Below are 19662 nucleotides of genomic sequence, written 5' to 3'. Positions count from 1 at the left end.
TGTAAATGCAAGGAAGGCATATGTCCCCAGCCATGGGGAAAAGCAACTTAATTGGCACCGTGTGACTGAGTGTTCACCAAAGAGTTATCATGCCATCCTAATGAAGCAACTGAAAACAACAAGACTTCTCAGTCTCTGTATACCCTAGGGTATTACACTCACCATCCTTATCTGGGTGGCATGATGGCATAGTGGTTAGCACTGCTGCCTCACAGCTCCAGGGACTCGGGTTCGATTCCTGGCTTGGGTCACTGTCTGTGCAGAGTTTGCACATTCTTCCTGTGTCTGCATGAGTTTCCTTCGGGTGCTCCGGTTTCCTCCCAGAATCCGAAAGACATGCTGGTTAGGTGCATTGGCCATGCTAAATTCTCCCTCAGTGTACCTGAACAGGCGCCGGAGTGTGGCGACTCTGGGATTTTCACAGTAACTTCATTGCAGTGTTAATGTAAGCCTACTTGTGACTAATAAATAAACTTTACTTTATTTCCACCTGCAGAGTCAGGACAGCGCAGAGGCGAATAATGATGAAAAAGACAACAATGAGGATCCGGGGAGAACAGATCTTAATCCTCATGGACAATGAAGGTGCTGTACCAAGGAGAATGACGACAAGAGAGAAGACCTGAAGGTCAAGGCCGCACACAAGACCGGGAGCCAGGATCTGTATTCCTTTGGCACAATCCCTTTAAACTAACCATCACAATCTTCTCAAGAGCAATGAGGGATGGACAACAAATCCTGGGCTGCCAACGATGATCACATCCCATGAACAAATAAAAACAGACCTGGATTATATTCTTCTTGCGCACAACACGCTAGTTCAAGTGATTTCAGCCAAAAGAAAGTCTGATAATGTCAATGAGGAGTTGGGGGGGAGGGGGAAATTATAAAGCGGGAGGAGAGAAAGCTGGAAGAAACAGCCGCTGTCCACATTTGACATCTAAAAATGTGATATTCCTGCATTTACTGTTCATCAGTAATAAGGGGCTAACTTTACAAAATTACATTTTCTCCACTGGAAGCAGTTTTCTAATGTATGAGCACTGTTGCTGAGGGTGTTATTGATAAAAGAGTATGTTAATTTTGTAGTCCAACTTGTGAATCAGACACAATCTACATTTGGATAGTGCTCCCCAACAACTGATCAAAAAGCAACAGATTGGAGGGCAAAAGTAATACTAAAGGCTAATGGAGTAGGGTGGGAGATTACAAATTGGCAGCACTCAATCAATGATGTAACCAAAAACCCTTTGCAATGATTGGGAATGAATGGTGACTACACTTGCACCATTTCCAGCAGAGTTAACAGGGTGGTATCAGGATGTGGAAATTCTCATCGATTTTCTTTCACCTTCAAGGTCAGGGACACTGTGCTTAATTGTATCATGTTAGTTTGGCCTGGTAGATGGCAATCACTTTGCATCAGGTGGTTGTAGATTCAAACCCCTCGCTAAAGTGTAAGCACTTCATCGAAACGGATAGCAAAGGTAAATTTACCATAGTCCCAGAAGACCGTAAGTTGACTGGTGGTGAGTTTTTTTACAAGAGGGTGATGGGTGCCTGGAACTCACTGCTGGGGGAAGTAGTTGAAGCAGATACAATAGTGACTTTTAAGGGGCGTCTTGACAAATACATGAATAGGATGGGAATGGAGCGACATGGTCCCCAGAAGGATAGGGGGTTTTAGTTCAGTCAGTCAGCACGATCAGTGCAGGCTTGGGGGGCCTTGTGCTGTAATTTTCCTTTGTTCTTTGTGATTTAATCTGAGGATCACAACACTTCAGGCAAGGGGCTATTCATGAAGGTGGGGCCTTCATGAATAACCTTAGCCAGAATGGGAATTGAACCCACGCTGTTGGTGTCATGCTGCATCACTAACCAGCTGTCTAGCCAATTGAGCTAACTGACTCCCTAAACTGATAGTGCTGCACTGCTGAAGGTACTGACTTTCACCTAGATGCTAAGTCAAAACTCCATCTTATGAAACCCTGACGCAAGATTTGTAGTTCAAGGAGCATATTTAGTATTCATGTCATCATTTATCCCTCAACCAGCATCAACAAAAAACAGATTAATGGTTAACTTGCCACATTTGCTATTTAAGAGACCTTGATCAATTCAAATTTGTGATACATTTGCTTACTGCACTATAGTGATGGCCCTTCAGAGATAATTAAATGGTTGAGAAGTGCTTTGGAATGTGCTGTATAAATGTAAGTTCTTTTTATTATTGGGCACTGCTACCTCTGCTGAAATTAGATAACTGAGAATGAGGGACTTGCTGATGGGAATGGTTTTCAATCAAACACTTATCTCTTTTTTCTCTCTTTAGACTAAACACAGAGATGCTCTGCAGGAAAGTACTTAAAGAGGCCATCAACTCTGTGAATGAAAAACATTAGTTGCTCATTCTCTACTAATGTTTAATAAGTTTAGAACAACTCAGCTAATACCACCTCCCCCCATCCCCCCACCCCCCAACCCTTTTCCCGTAACACTATGATTATTTACTTTTCATGTGATTATCCAATCTCAATTGAAAGATGCCGCTGGTTCTGTCTCCAGCATTATCTCTGGCAACGCATTTAAAATCCAAACTATTTTCTGTGCAAGTAAAGCTCTTCCTTATTTTTCTTTATTATTGGGATGTGGGCATCGCTGGCAAGTCCAGCATTTGTTGCCCATCCCTAATTGCCCTTGAACCAGGTTGCGAGGCTGTTTCAGAGGGCAGCAAAGAATCAACATTGCCATGAATCTGGAGTCACATGTAGGCCAGACCAGGTAAGGATGAAAGATTTCCTTTCCTAAAAGACATTGGTGAACCAGAGAGGTTTATACAACAATCAATGATAGCTTCATGGTCACATTCTGTGACGAACCTTCAACTCCAGATTTATTAATTGAATTTATATCCCACTGGCTGTGATTGTGTTGTGATTTGAGCCCACATCCTCAGGACATTAGCCTGGGCCTCTGGATTACTATCCAGTGCCATTATCACTACATTGAAGGTGGTAGGACAGGTGGAGAGAGCATGGAGTTTTCTAGGCTTTATTAAGGTCACAGAGTGCAAGAGCAAGGGGTTATGCTAAACTTGTGTGGAACATTAATTAGACCTCAACTGGAATATTGTGTACAGTTCTGGGCACCACCCTATTGGAGGGATGTGAACGCATTAGACAGAGTACAGAAGAGGTTTACAAAAAAGTTTCCAGTGGGAGTAACTTCAGTTATGCAGATAGATTGAAAAAGCTGGGATTGTTTTCCATAGAAAAGAGAAGGCTGAGAAGTGATAAGGGGAGGCAGTGGCGTAGTGGTATTGTCACTAGACTAGTAATCCAGTGACACAGGGCACGACCTGGAGATCCAGGTTCAAATCCTGCCATGGCAGGTGGTGAAATGCGAATTCAATAAAAATTTGAAATTGAAACTCTAATAATGAATCTATGAAACCATTGTCAAGTGTGATTCAAAACCCATCTGATTCACAAATGTCCTTTACGGAAAGAAATGATCAGTAACATATTAGCCTACAAAACATTAGATTCTCAAAGGCCAGGCATGTGTTTGATACCAATTTTAGTAGCATGAAACTGAAAGCTCCAAAGGGAACAAATGACTACGCCTCTACGTTGCAATGTCAAATCAACATCCATGCAACTTCAGGGTGGATTTCTGAGGCAGGAGTGGTTGATTTGATCACTGGATTGGAAGTGGGGCCAGGGAAAGTTGGTTGGAGTTAAAAAGTGTTAAATGGTGGCAACTGCCTTTTGTTTTTACAATGGATTTTGCAAGGATATATTCCACAGGAAACTCTTTCTGATTTTGGCAAGGGGTGCGATTTAATGTCCCGGATAAAGCGTGTTCGGAGGCCGGGAGCTGTATGATTGGGTGGGAGGATTTGAAGTGGGTCCTTGCCACAGTCGCAATTGAACAAGTTCCAGTGGGAAGGGGAGAGGGTGGCTATCCAGCCAGCCCAAAGACAAACTGAGGCCCTTAAATTTCAACTCAAGGCTATCACCCAGCTGTTTGGATGCAATTATCAGCAGGCAGGGACTCATAATCGAGAACCGAGTTGTTGTGTTTTCTTAACTTCTCTCTCAATCTACCTGGCCATCTTCAATGAATTATACACATATGTTCCGAGGTCCCCATTCTCTTGCACCCTCTTGACAATAGTATTCTTGTCTCTTCATGTTCTTCCTACCAAAATGAATTACTTCACATTTCTCTGTATTGAGCTTTATCTGCCACCTGTTTGCCCATTCCACCAATCTGTCTATGCCCTTTTGCCCTTTATCTGGGTCAAAATCCTGACATTGCCACCCTAACAGCATTGTGGGTCAGCATAGACTGCAGGATTTCAAGAAGGCAGCCCATCACCACCTTCTCAAAGGCAACTAGAGATGGGCAGTAAATGTTGGCCAGCCAGCTACACCTATGTCCCATGAATGAATTAAAGAAAAACACCATCCTCCTCACAGTTCACAGTGCTTCCAAGTTTTGTATCATTCACCAATTTTGAAATTGTGCCCTGTACACCAAGGTCTAGTCATTAATATGGATCAGAAAAAGCAAGGATCCCAACACTGGCCCCTGGGAAACTCCACCACAAACTTTGCTCCAGCACAGTAAAACATACATTAATCATCACTGTTTGTTTCCTGTCATTCAGCCAATTCCATATCCAAGTTGCTCATGTACCTTTTATTCCATGAGCTATAACCTTGCTCACAAGTTTGTGCAAGGCACTGTACCTAATGCCTCTTGTAGATCTATCTACACCACATCAACAGCATAACCCTCCTTGTTATCTCTTCAAAAACTTCAGCAAGTTAGTTAAACATGATTTTCCCTTAACAAGTCCATACTGGCTTTCCTTAGTTTATCCGCATTTGCAGTTTGCAATAGAGTTAAGAAGTCAGGTCTTACCTCTGTATCCATGGATGATCCTGGAATAATTAGTAGTTGACACACGAGACAGGATTTTAGGCCTCGCTCGAGCGAGACTGGAAATTCCCGCCCGAGGTCAATGGACATTTCTGTTGTCCGCCCCTCGTCCGCTCTGATTTGATGGCGGACGAGGTGGTAGAATTCCGGCGACTATGTCACGTAACCTATTTATGTGCTATTTTCACATCTGGTTCATAGCTTCTGCTTGAATACCACCTGTAGGATTTACACCGTACCTGCACCTCATCTTGGATAGGATTTTCCGGTTTTCAAAGGTTCCCGTGCTACCAGCAAATACCTGCCTGTAATGACTTCAATCAGGCCTTTCAGGTTGGCTTATTGGATTATGAACTCCCTGATTAAGGATCCAATTGATGGGCCAATCAGGGAGTCTTTGCCTTGGACTTAACTGGGAGTGTCAGTTCCTCTGACACCCCCAGAGGTAGACTGCTGACAGATAGCACTCTGCACTGCTGTTAGAGTTGTAAATAAAGGGATTTTGGTGAACGGTTTCTGCCTCTGCAGAATTATTACACTGCCCCCAATGTGATAGATTGCCCCACAGTCATTTAACACTTGGCGGAGCGTTAATTGATTCAGGGTGACATTTGTGACAACCAAGTGGTCCCAGTAAGGCTACCAGGAGTGGGACTGCATCCATCCCCCAATACTGAGGGGACAGGAGCTGCATGGAGGGATGCGTTTGGACGGGTTTGTGCCAGGTTAGAAGGGGTGACAGGAGTGGGGTGCAGGGCCATGAGGGAAGGCCTCCGATTGAAACAGGGGACAGATAAGGGAGACAAACCCCCTCCTCCTGCCTTTCCTGTCAAAAGCCTGAGCAGTGTAACCTGCCGAGCTCCCCACTTATTGCTAGCCTCCACCTGCTGCAGGGAAAATTACAGAGTGGCAGGGGGTAGACCTTAAGTGGCCATTAATTGGTGCCTTAAGGGACTCAACTGGCACAAAGGCAGGTGGGCCAACGGATGCCTCACCCACCGCTCGTGAAATTGTGGCAAGGGCAGGCAGGTAGGCAGCTAGAAAAGCACCTTTGAAAGTTTATGAGCTTCCTAGCCTGGGGCAGAATAAATAGTTAGATTACAAACGGATCTAGCAATTCAAAATTTAGCATCCATGAGTCTCTGTGGACCATCAGCAACAGCCGAATTGTACACAACCACAATCTGTAAAATCATAGCCCAACATATCCCCCACTTTACCACTACCATCAAACGAGGGGGTCCACCCTGCTTCACTGAGGAGTGTAGGAGGACATGCCAAGAGCAGTAGCAGCAGGATGAGCTGTCAACATCGTGAAGCTAGCAGTATGCCAAACAGCGAAAGCATTCTGCGTTAGACAGAGCTAAGCAATCCCATAATCAATGCATCAGATCTAAGCTCTGCAGGCCCGTCACATCCAGTCATGAATTGCGGTGGACAATTAAACAACGAACTGAAAGGAGGAGGCTCCAAAAATATTCCACTCCTCAATAATGAGGGAGCCCAGCAGATCAGTGCAAAAGACAAGGTTGAAGCATTTGCATTAAGCAGAAGTGCAAAGTGGATAATCCATCTCGGCCTCCTCCTGAGATCCCCAGCATCTGTCTGCCCTTATCCCTCTCATCAATTCAGCATTTGCGTAATAAATTTCAATGTAAGGAATGCTTTCCACGCACATCAGCTGGCAATGCTGCACCTATGGGCAGAGAGCTTCCGAGTCAATCATGGCCACAACTTGCCCACCCAAATACATTACCATTAACATAAGACTTGAGAGCGCAAAGGTGGCATGGGTGTTTTCCAAAATTAAATTTCACTTGTAAATATTTCACATTACATGGTTTTTACTTTTTTCATGTCTGCATCATTGTTATTTGTCAAGACGAGCTTAGTCAGAGACCTCATTGTACTGGCAGGCTTCACGGTTGGCACAGATTGATGGTTATAGGGGAGTTGGGACATTTCCTTCCTTGTGGAAGAAACAATGCTGTGTTTTTGCATTCAATCTTGATTGAAATGTTTCGTTAAGTCCAGCTTTGTCCTCACCACCCTGTGGGATATGGCAGAACTTGCAGGCTCAGCCAGCCTTTTCTCCACTGTAATGGAAATTGAGATCACTCTCAGTGGAGGTACCTGAACTCAAAGGCCTGTAAGGTCTCTGCCAGCCAACATCCTGCATTGGATACACATTTTAGACAGTATTGACACTGCCCTTTAGGTTCCTCATTTTCTTACCTTGACCAACTGTTCCCACCACCAACCACCATCCCCCAGCCACCCTCCCCACTGCCACCACACCCTGCACACCAAGCCCTTCCCACTTCACTTCTCCATGCTCCCGACCCCACCTCACAACCCCTTTCGCCAATGACCTGCCAGTGCTGAGCCTCCAGGTGAGAATCCATTCTCCTGCTCCCTTCCTTTGTGCCACAGAGATAAACAAGGGAAACTGCTGACCTTACACACCTCAGCACAAAGCCAACTAGTGCACACTGCCATTCAACAATCGTGAAGTGGATGCCACACGATTCTCCTGCACCACTGACTTCTTCTTGAAAATGGACTTCATTGAAAACTGTTTCCCATTAACGAATATTCATGGCAGATAAATGTGTCATAGAAACATAGAAGATAGGAGCAGGAGGAGGCCATTCGGCCCTTCGAGCCTGCTCCACCCATTCATCACGATTGTGTCTGATTGTCCAACTCAATAGCCTAATTCTGCTTTCTCCCCATAACCTTTGATCCCATTTGCCCCAAGTGCTATATCTAGCCACCTCTTGAATACATTTAATGTTTTGGCATCAACTACTTCCTGTGGAAATGAATTCCACAGGCTCACCACTCTTTGGATGAAGAAATGTCTCCTCACCTCCGTCTTAAATGATCTATCATGTATCCTCAGACTGTGACCCCTGGTTCTGGACACCTCCACCATCGGGAACATCTTTCCTGCATGTACCCTGTCTAGTCCTGTTAGAATTTTATAGGTCTCTATGAGATCCCCCCTCATTTGTCTGAACTCCAGCAAAAACAGTCCTAACCTAGTCAATTTCTCCTCATACGTCAGTCCCACCATCCCCGGAATCAGCCTGGTAAACCTTCGCTGCACTCCCTCAAGAGCAAGAACATCCTTCCTCAGAAAAAGAGACCAAAACTGCACACAATACTCTGAGTGTGGCCTCACCAAGGCCCTGTATAATTGTAACAACACATTCCAGCTCCTGTACTTGAAATCTCTCACAATGAAGGCCAACATGCCATTTGCCTTCTTTACTGCCTGCTGCACCTGCATGCTTACCTTCAGCAACTGGTGCACAAGGACACCCAGGTCCCACTGCACACTCCCCTCTCCCAATTTACAGCCATTCAGGTCATAATCTGCCTTCTTGTTTGTGCTTCCAAAGTGAATAACCTCACACTTATCCAAATTATACTGCATCTGCCCATTGCTTAGCCCACTCACCCAACCTGTCCAGATCATTCTGAAGGATCTCTGCATCCTCGTCACAGTTCACCCTCCCACCCAACTTGGTTTCATCTGCAAACTTTGAGATGTTACATTTTGTTCCCTCATCCAAAATATTAATATATATTGTGAATAGCTGGGGTCCCAGCACCGATCCCTGTGGTACCCACTAGTTATTGCCTGCCAATTTGAAAAAGACCCATTAATTCCTATTCTTTGTCTCCTCTCTGCCAACCAGTTTTCTGTCCATCTCGATACACTTCCCTCAATCCCATGCGCATTAATCTTGCACGATAATCTCTTATGCGGGACTTTGTCAAACGCTTTCTGAAAGTCCAAATATACCACATCGACTGGCTCCCCCTTGTCAACGCTATTAGTTACATCTTCAAAGAATTCCAACACATTTGTCAAGCATGATTTCATAAATCCATACTGACTGTGTCTGATCCTGCCACTGCTTTCTAAATGCTCTGCTATAAAGTCCTTGATAATGGATTTGAGAATTTTTCCCATTATCAATGTTAGGCTTACTGGTCTATAATTCCCTGTTTTCTCTTGACCGCCCTTATTGAATACTGGGGTGACATTCGCTACCCTCCAATTTGCAGGGACTGTTCCAGAGTCTATAGAATCCTGGAAGATGACCACCAATGCACCCACTATTTCTAGAATCACTTTCTTAAGTACTCTGGGATGTAGATTATCAGGCCCTAGGGATTTATCCGCCTTCAATCCCATCAATTTTCCCAGCACCATTTCTCTACTAATATTGATCTCCCTTAGTTCTTCCCTCTCACTAAATTTGGCATTTTCCAACATTTCTGGTATCTGATTTGTGTTCTCATTTGTGAAGACAGAACCAAGTTCAGTTGCTCAGCCATTTCTTTGTCCCCTATTATACATTCCCCGCCTTGTCACAAGTAGGAACTCGTCACAGGCCAACGTAATTCTCAACAATTCACCAACAGGCCACTGTTTATATCTCAGCAGCTCAACCTGCCGGAGGGAAATGGAAGTTCTGTCTAATTAAGTTATGTTTTCCTTCACCTCCATAGTTGGCCCTCCAAATTGTACCTTCGCATTCAAGTTGGCAGCAAATGAGAAACAAATGCATTCAGATTTATGACTGGTTAAAGGCGACGTGCAGCAGGCAAAGGTTGTTTTCCTAGTGGATTAGGAGTGAGTAAGAACTGCTTTTCTTATACTGGGAGCTTTGTCAGAACAGGGGAGAAGTGGCTGAGCTGTTGCATTGACCTCAGGCGAGGACAGTCCACGAAGGCCAGGGTGCGGCATTTTGAGGGAGGGAGGTCAGGTCATTATGACCCTAAGGAGGGTTATATTTTTTTATTTGTTCATGGGATGTGGGCATCGCTTGTTGGGCCAGCATTTATTACCCATCCCTGAGGGCATTAAAGAATCAACCACATTGCTGTCGGTCTGGAGTCACATTTAGGCCAGACCAGATAAGGATGGCGGATTTCCTTCCCTCAAGGACATTAGTGAACCAGATGGCTTTTTGTAACAATTAACAATGGTTTAATGGTCATCACATAGACTTTGAATTGCAGATTTTTATTGAATTCAGATTTCACCACCTTTTGTGGCGGGATTCGAGCCTGAATGTGTCTATGATTCAAACCCGAATGTGACAATGATTCAAACCCAGGTCCCCAGAGCATTACCATGGGTCTCTGGATTACTCGTCCAGTGATAACACCACCACACCACCACCTCCCCATGGGGGACAAAGGGAAGCCGCTGAATGATGGAGGGAAATTTGAAGACAGCACAAAGCACAAGCTTTACAGAGATCATCAGGGACTGAGGGCAGCTCATTGGTGAGGTTGGGAGAGTCAAGTGTAACCAGAGGAAAGTCAAAAGCAATAGAGTGGGTCGAAGAGGACATTTGTCAAGTCAAGGCTGACCGCGGGCAGGTGCAGAGTGCAAGGGCGCAGCTCAATGGTGCCCGGCAGTGGATGGGGGGGTTGCGGGTGGGGCAACTCTAAGTTGACAGTTGATCAAGTATGATGCTGGGTAGCCTGAGGGTCACAGAAGGCAGGGTTATGGTTATGGTGGGAGGAGGATCAAGTACGTTGGAGGGAAGGTGACTGAGGGTAGATGCAGTTCCAGGGAGGTGGAGAGGGGGTGGTGGCGGTTCAAGTTCAAAATGCTCCAGCAAAATGAAGCCGCTGGCTTGCAGGGAGTGGATGGCTGTCCGGGTGCCATTCAAAATATGGCACGCGGATTGTCTCCCAAAATGAGATAACGGCAGGGTCAGTGACTTCCTGCCCACCCCACAACTGGCTGTGCCCTTTGACCGCGCGGGCTGCTGCGTGATTACATGTGGCCAGCCGTCCTGCCTCCAAGAGGAAGTCCCACTCACTTCCCGTTCCATCATCAAGGCACTCTCCACTGCCACAAGTTTCTGCCATCAGCTTACACCCTGCATTCAAGGCTCTGTAGTGGGACTTGAACCTGTGACCTTCTGCTCCCACTGGGCAAAAGATGAGATGCCTGGTTTCACACCTAGAATATGCTCCGCAGGGAGTTAATTAGTTTGCTTTTGCGTCAGCTCATTAATGCCAACAAAAAGATATGACTGAAATGATATTTTGAAGGAACTGCGTAGCTCGTGACTGCTATGACCAGAGTCCAATCTCAGCCAAGACACAGGTGGAGAAGAGTTTCCCCTTCTCTCTGGTCAAGGCAATTTGACTCTCTCAGCAATTGCTTAGTTGCTCCTACTTGTACCCTTTAATAAACCATTTAACACCATTCCTGCATGACACTTGTTGGTGTCAGCTATTCTCCACTCACTGAGTAGATGGATCTGATATTGTCTCTGGGTTAATTAAACCACAATCCAGACCCTTTCGCTGTCAATCATTCTCGAATCTCCAGCCAGGCTGACTGAAAAAAAGACCAGCATTTATGTTGCACTTTTCACAACCACCAGACACCTCAAAGCATTTTACAGTCAATGAGGTACTTATTGAAGAGCATTGTTATCCTGTAGGAAGCGGGGCAACTGATTCGCATTCAAACCAATAAGATCACCTGTTTTTGTGTGAGATTGACTGAGGGATAAACATTGGCCAGGACAACGGGGATAACTCCCCTGCTTGTCGTTGAAATAATGTCAAAGAGATCCTTTGCATCCACCCGAGCAGGCAGATGGGGCCTCAGTTTAAATTTCATCCAAAGGACAGCAATTCTAATAGTCTTGTGCTCCCTCAGTACTGCACTGGAGAGTTAAGTTGGCTTTAAAGGTAAGGTAAAGTCATCATAGTCCCAGATGACCACAAGCTGCTTTTCCCTTTGAGGGGGGAGAGCTAACTTGGTGGTGATTTTAAGCTGAGGATCCCCACACCTCAGGCAAAGGGACAACGTCGAGAAGTCAGGGCCTTCATGAATGGTGTGGGAATTGAACCCGCGCTGCTGGCATCACTCTGCATCACTAACAATCCGTCCAGCCGACTGACTAAACTGATCTCCTGTCAGCTAAAGTTAGTCAACAAAAATTAGTTGACTTTACCACTGAAATATAAACCCAGATCATTTAAATTAGAATACATGCAATGAATGTGACTATGACTGCTTCAGGACCTTGTGAAAGTGTATATCACTCAACAGGGAATGTAAAAAAAAAGTTTCAATTAGTTCAGGTATCCAATTATGCTTTTGTTGTTGAAAACTCTTCCCAAAGAAGTTGCATTTAATTCAGGAGTTCATTGGAACTGTTCAAACCTTGTTGCCTTGTGGATCCAGAACTGGCTTGCCTGCAGAAGGCAGAGAGTGGCTGTGGAGGGGTCTTTCTCTGCATGGAGGTCAGTGACCAGTGGAGTGCCCCAGGGATCTGTTCTGGGACCCTTGCTGTTTGTCATTTTCATAAATGACCTGGATGAGGAAGTGGAGGGATGGGTTGGTAAGTTTGCTGACGACACCAAGGTAGGTGGTGTTGTGGATAGTTTGGAGGGATGTCAGAAGTTGCAGCGAGACATAGATAGAATGCAAGACTGGGCGGAGAAGTGGCAGATGGACTTCAACCCGGATAAGTGTGTAGTGATCCATTTTGGCAGATCCAATGGGATGAAGCAGCAGTATAATATGAAGGGTACCATTCTTTGCAGTGTAGAGGATCAGAAGGACCTTGGGGTCCGGGTCCATAGGACTCTTAAATCGGCCTCGCAGGTGGAGGATGCGGTCAAGAAGGCGTACGGCGTACTAGCCTTCATTAATCGAGGGATTGAGTTTAGGAGTCGGGAGATAATGCTGCAGCTTTATAGGACCCTGGTTAGACCCCACTTGGAGTACTGCGCGCAGTTCTGGTCACCTCATTACAGGAAAGATGTTGAAGCCATTGAAAGGGTGCAGAGGAGATTTACAAGGATGTTGCCTGGATTGGGGGGCATGCCTTATGAGGATAGGTTGAGGGAGCTTGGTCTCTTCTCCCTGGAGAGACGAAGGATGAGAGGTGACCTGATAGAGGTTTACAAGATGTTGAGAGGTCTGGATAGGGTAGACTCTCAGAGGCTATTTCCAAGGGCTGAAATGGTTGCTACGAGAGGACACAGGTTTAAGGTGCTGGGGGGTAGGTACAGAGGAGATGTCAGGGGTAAGTTTTTCACTCAGAGGGTGGTGGGTGAGTGGAATCGGCTGACGTCGGTGGTGGTGGAGGCAAACTCGTTGGGGTCTTTTAAGAGACTTCTGGATGAGTACATGGGATTTAATGGGATTGAGGGCTATAGATAGGCCTAGAGGTGGGGATGTGATCGGCGCAACTTGTGGGCCGAAGGGCCTGTTTGTGCTGTGGCTTTCTATGTTCTATGTAAACCCCTCTTAAAGGTTTGGACTAGGTCACTGGAGAGTAGCTAAGGAATCATGTTGCAGTGCACAAGGAGGTTCTTCGGCCCATCGAGTCTGCACTGACCACAATCCCACCCAGACCTTATCCCCATAATGCTATGCACTGATCCTAGCTAGTCCCCCGATGCTAAGGGGCAACTTATCATGGCCAATCCACCTAACCCGCACATCTTTGGACTGTGGGAGGAAACCGGAGCACCCGGAGGAAACCCACGCAGACACAGGGAGAACATGCAAACTCCACACAGACAGTGACACAAGCTGGGAATCGAACCCGAGTCCCTGGCGCTGTGAGGCAGCAGTGCTAACCACTGTGCCACTGTGCCACCCATGTTTTAAACTGAATTTAAGTTCCACCAGCTGCCTTTGGTGGGATTTGAACCCGTGTCTCTCCCTCTTCCTACCTCCCTCCCCCGAGATACTAGTCCAGTGACATTCCCACTGTGCCACCATCTCCACCCATGAATCTTCCTTGTTGATGTAGCTTGTTGCAATGTTACTGGGACTGATCAAAAGCAAGACGATGGTTTGGATTGCGGCCTTAATAAAACTTGAGCAACACTGAATTACAGCAACAGCATTAAAAAAAATGCGGCAGACTTCACTGGGACTTTTTGCCTAGTGGGCACCCCCCACTGGAGTCATTCAGGATTAGAAATACCCATTCTTACTTTGCTGTCTATTGTGGGAGATTCTCTGTCTTTATCAGCATGCTGAAGTTTCCTGTTCAGATCCTGAAACATGTCTTGATGCCGTTTTCTTGTGTGCATTATTTTCTAGAAATAAAAACCAAGATGTCAGTGAAATGCTGCTAAGGTGCTGATCCGCGACAATCAAGCACGTGGAACAAGGCTTCAGTTATTGAAGGCTTTTATTATCAAACAATGGAACTAACTAACACGAGTACACCAGTTCAGACTGGAGGGGTCCTGCCGGAGCAGAGGGTCTTATACCTCTCCTCCGGAGGCGGGGCCCCACCGGGATGTGCCATAATAACATTTACCACAGGTAAACACCCTAACCCAACAACATTATACAACCCCCACAGTGACAACACCCTAACCCAACAGTAACATAAGAACAACCCCCAATGGTAACCAACGATGGTTCACCACAGGTGCTTTGGGCACAGAGCCGGCATTTAACTCGAGTAAACAAAGGGCTCACCTCAAAATCTAACTCAGCATACCTAGATTTTCTTCTCTAGAAATAAAAAAAAAAGGCAATTAGCAGCACCGTTCAAAATTGAACAGCAAATCATGGGACAGATGTCAATGTAAACATGGAATTTAATTCTATTTTAAAGAACAAATATAAAATTTCTTCATAAAAGCAAATTGCTGTGGATGCTGGAATCTGAAACCAAAAGAGAAAAAGCTGGAAAATCTCAGCAGGTCTGGCGGCATCTGAAAGGTGAGTCATAGCCACAAAAAGGCTACGAATGGCAGCCCATAGATAGAAGGCCAAATGGCAGAGAAGCCTTTTGGTCATTCACACCTATTCTCTCTATGACTCATCTTTCATTCCCTTAGCCTACAGTATAAATATCTCCCATTTTCTATGCCTTTTAGCTTTGACAAAGCTGGACTCGAAACGCCAGCTCTTTTCTCTCCTTACGGTTGCTGCCAGACCTGCTGAGATTTTCCAGCATTTTCTCTTTTGGTTTAACATTTCTTCATAATCATTATTGTGCCTCATGCACTCATTGTCAGTTTAAAGCTTTTGTGAGAGGCCAGAAGAGTTCTGGACAGTCGGTTAGATGTTATTCTCTAACTTCAGGAACCCAAATAACACCAAGTCCAGGCTGACAAAATTAAAGTACTCCCTGTCTGCTGCCAGTTGTGATATGATGCTCAATCAGTTTACGCAGTTTCAATTCAGTTCCTTCAGGGAATGAGCCGCAACACAAAATTGCTCTCAATATGGAAAGCTCTTTCAGAACTGCCAAAGATGGCTAATGTGGGAAAGTAAATTATATTACACTGCTGCAGCAAGAGACACTTTAATGAGGTTAGGACTGAGATACTTTGTTGGTACAGAACTTGACTCTGTATCTAATTGTGTTAGAACCGACCTGGAAATGCTTCATGCTGACACTGAGTGCCTGAAATGGAAAGTGTCGAATTAACTTTCTTGACGAAACACAGAAAACAAAAACGTTCAAATGTAGAGGATTACTGAAGTCGTACTTCTTAAAATGAGAAGACATTACAAACACTTTTCGTTTGTTCACACTCACATAACAAAGACATGAATCATTCTGAAATGCTTGTGGTACCGCTTGTGCGAGATATCACTCTGAGAATAGTGTCACTCCAGTACGAAAAGGTTGAGCCAAACACTCACGAGGTTAGTGCTTAATTGCTTTAGGTCAAAGTACATTGATAGATGTAAAAAGGACTGCATTATGTCAACCAGATCTGGGTTTGGACTTGGGAGAAGGCAGGACTGTAAGGTAGCTGGCATGGTTCCAAAATGGCACTGAGAATGATGAACAGGAATGCTCCAACTTTACTTGGGTTTTATTTTGGATTGGAGGATACCAAACACATACTTCAGCTATTGTTTGTTGCCTCTTGCAGTTTGACACAATCACATTAACGGGTTTAAATTCTGCTTGGTGATTCTCTGACAGATCCTATTTGGCTGAATCTGAGGGGAAACTCCAGTTATATCAAGATTGCTTATGTGCTTGTCTGACACTCACTGACCAAAGTTACACATGCAGTGATGGAAACCTTTGAATGTAAAACAATGAAGAGTTAGACTATGATGGGAGCTGTTACTTGTATTGTTCCTAGCCTGCTTCACAAGTTGACAATATGAGAATGGCGCAGGATAGTCTGTAATTAATTCCAACACAGAGCAGAGGAGGTGTGCTGAAACTGCACATAATTTACTTCATCTCACACAAATGAAAAGAGCATTAATACAATCTTTGAAGATCCAGGTATCTGTAATTGCGCCCAATCCAATCAAGTTTCTGTTCTCGAGGATATCCTACATGACTGTGACCTTGATACACCATCCCTCCACATCCTTCTCTGCCTTTCTGCCACCTGCAATATAATATGGCTGACCGTACCATCTTCTTCCAGCATCTCTTATTCATTGTCTACCTGAATAGGACTGCCCTTGCCTAATTCCACATTTTACCAATCAGGATATAATCTAGGAATCTACCCGAAGGGTTTCTTTTCTCCAACCCGCACCAAGGGTCCTCAAGGTTCCACTCTTAACCTCCTCCCATTTTTCATCTTGATGTCATGAAAACATGAAGTCAAGTTCCATGTGAAGGTTGATGACACCAGATGGATAACTACTTCCCCACCTCCACTCCTGACCCATCCACCGCTTGTATTGTTGAGGCTGCTTATCCAACCGCTGCTTACCAATGAGCTGCAACTTCTTCAAAGTAAAGACTGGGAAGACCAAAGCCATTGATGTTGGTCCTTGCCAAAAGATCCAAATCCCTGGCCAATGTCTGAGGCCAGGATTTTCCGGGTGGGCCTGACAGGAAAATTTGGATCTCCTCCCATCCATGACAATGCCCACTGCTGGCGAGACTGGAAAAATCCTGCCCTCAGGATGAACAAAGCTGTTTGCAAACATAGCATCCTATTTGATCCTGAGTTGAGCTTCTGATCCAATATATTCTCTGCATCACAAAGACAGCCTATTTCCACCTCGGTAACTCCATCCACCTCTGCCCTGCCTCAACTTAGCTTCCATTGAAAGTATGATCTACACTTTTGTTATCTCCTGACACAACTATTCCAATGCTGTCCTTGGCAGCCTTACATCTTCATAAGCCTCCCTCACGTTTATTTCAACCAAAACTCTCCAGCCCATTTTTCAGTCCACACCAAGTTTCCCTCATCTACCACTCATGTGCTCACTCACCTTGTCCACCAACAGCTCAATTTTAAATTTCAATGCACATGTTCCGATCACCCGATGACTTCATCCATCCTCTGTTACCTCCTCCAGCCCTACAAGCCTCCTGCAACCCTCTCCAACTCTGGACTCTTCTGCGCCCCCACACCCTTACCCCACCACTGGTATCCAAGCTTTCATTTGGCCTTAGGTTCTTGAATTACCTCCCCAAAATCTACAGTCTCCCAACCTCTCTCTTTTCTTCATTAAGACCCTCCTCGGAACAAGCTTTTAAGCCAACTTTAAGTCTCCTTTTTTGGCTTAGTGTCATCCTTATCTGGTTACACTCTGCAGAAATGTCTTGTAATGTTTCCTACATTAATAGTGTTATTTAAATGCAGATTGTGGTTGTAGTAGAAGCCAAGCTTCGGATCAGTATGCAATTGAACTAATTTCTATTTCAGGGGATGTTCACTCAAACTAAACATGTGTTTCATCACTTGTACCACTGTTATTTCCAGCACTGTGCGAAATGCAGATCAATCTGTACGTGAAAGTATGGCCACAACTGAAACACAAACCTTTCATCAGAGTATCTGAAATATTAACTGATCCTGATTACCTAATTCAGTTCTTATTACTGTTCAAAAAGGAGGCGGGAGGTTGCATTAACTGTGAATTCAGTGTTTAGCAAGAATGATGCTGTTAATTGAAGAGGGCAACACAATTTTTTTTAAAACTCATTTTGCGGGACATGTGCATCGCTGGCTGGCCAGCATTTATTGCCCATCCCTAATTGCCCGAGGACAGTTGAGAGTCAACCACATTGCTGTGGCTCTGGAGTCACATGCAGGCCAGACCAGGTAAGAATGTCAGATTTCCTTCTGTAAAGGACATTAGTGAACCAGATGGGTTTTTCCAACAATTGGCAATGATCATCAGTAGATTCTTAATTCCAGATATTTCTTGTTGAATTTAAATTCCACCATCTGCCATGGTGGGATTCGAACTCGGATCAGAACATAAGCCAAGTCTCTGAATTAATAGTGTCGCGATAATACCACTGGGCACTCGCCATCTGCCAGGCAGATCAGTGGGAGAGTCGTCCGCCTGCCTTACTTGGGAACAAACAGGATAACATTTAAATTAGAATCATGGAGAGAGAATAGTCGCCTCGACATGTTAAGCATGCTGGCATCACTGATGGACTGCTCTTTCATAATATGTTCACAAATTTGCTGGAGGCAATGCTGCTGTACTTTGTAAATGTTTCAGTAAAACATCAACATGTTCTGCCATTCATGCTGTTCCGCCGGGCTTTCTACTTTTCTTTCACCAAGATTGGGGAATCTCCAATTGGGAAACTTTACACCATGAAGTCAGATAGGGTTCACGCTTAGCTCCAATTTACAAAGAAGGTGAGAGAAGGTGAATGAGGAATCAGAGAATCCCTACAGTGCAGAATAGGCCATTGAGTCCATTGATTCTGCACTGACTCACTGGCAGAGTATCTTACCCAGGCCCTCTTCCCTGCCCTATCCTCCTAAGCGCGCACCTTTCCCATGGTTAATCCATCTAACCTACACATCTTGGGACACTAAAGGACAATTTAGCATGGCCAATCCACCTAACCGGCACATAATTGGACTGAAGAAGGAAACCCATGTAGACACAGGAAGAATGCGCAAACTCCACACAGTCACCCAAAGCTGGAATTGAGCCCGGGTCCCTGGAGGAGTGAGGCAGCAGTGCTAACCACTGTGCCACCCATTCTCTGATCTCTTTCACCCCACACCACTGCCAGCAAGAATGGAGAATTTGGCACTCAGCCAAAACTCCATCCACAGCAGCAGCACCGGAGAATCCCAGCACCGGGCGAGGTCGGAGAATTCCAGCCAATATTTTTAAACAAAAATCAATTTATCCCTCCTTTCTATTTTCTGTCCCTTGGCCACTGTTCTTAGGTTTTTGCCCTTTAATATCATCTGCCTTAAATTTCAATTGATCACATAACTGAAAAATACTAGTAATCATCCAAATTTGAATGAACAATGGGATTTCAGGGTGCCAAGGTCCCCATAGGTAGAAACCTTGTTCCCTCTCCCGTGGCGTATTTGATGGAGGTGGGGGGAGGGGAGGGGTGGGAGGGGCATTTAATTGGGTTGATTGTGTGCTGAACTACTTTTGTCAAATGTAAGGAATTACAGAAGAATAATATGAACAGGTTAGCAGTGTGAGCCAGAAATTGCCAGATACTCTTCAATGTTGCAAGAATAAAAAAGCAGAATATATGTTAAAAGTTGAGAAACTTCGAAGTGTAATGTTCAAAGAGATTGGGGTGAGCTTGTCCAAGGAACGCAGAAAATTAACATGCAGGTGCAGCAAGCGATTAGGAAGGCAAATTGCATGTTGGCCTTTGCAAGGGAATTGGGTACAAGAGTAAAGAAGTCTTGCTCCAGTTGTACAGGGTTTGGGTGAGGGCACATCCGGAATACACT

General features: G+C 45.0%; 1 protein-coding gene across 1 annotated transcript in view; it reads right to left on the bottom strand.

The window, feature by feature from the left end:
* Positions 1–19662, bottom strand: part of adgrb1a (adhesion G protein-coupled receptor B1a) — a 650625-nt gene that overhangs the window by 8150 nt on the left and 622813 nt on the right. Inside the window, exons 33-34 of the mRNA XM_078216994.1 lie at positions 14456–14491; positions 13960–14064 (exon numbers count right to left, since the gene is read on the bottom strand). Of these exons, the coding sequence (XP_078073120.1) occupies positions 13960–14064; positions 14456–14491 (141 nt within the window). The remainder of the gene's footprint in view (positions 1–13959; positions 14065–14455; positions 14492–19662) is intronic.

This window comes from Mustelus asterias, chromosome 7 (genome assembly GCF_964213995.1).
Source record: "Mustelus asterias chromosome 7, sMusAst1.hap1.1, whole genome shotgun sequence".
Lineage (NCBI taxonomy): Eukaryota > Metazoa > Chordata > Chondrichthyes > Carcharhiniformes > Triakidae > Mustelus > Mustelus asterias.
This window is presented reverse-complemented; position numbering and strand designations above follow the sequence as displayed.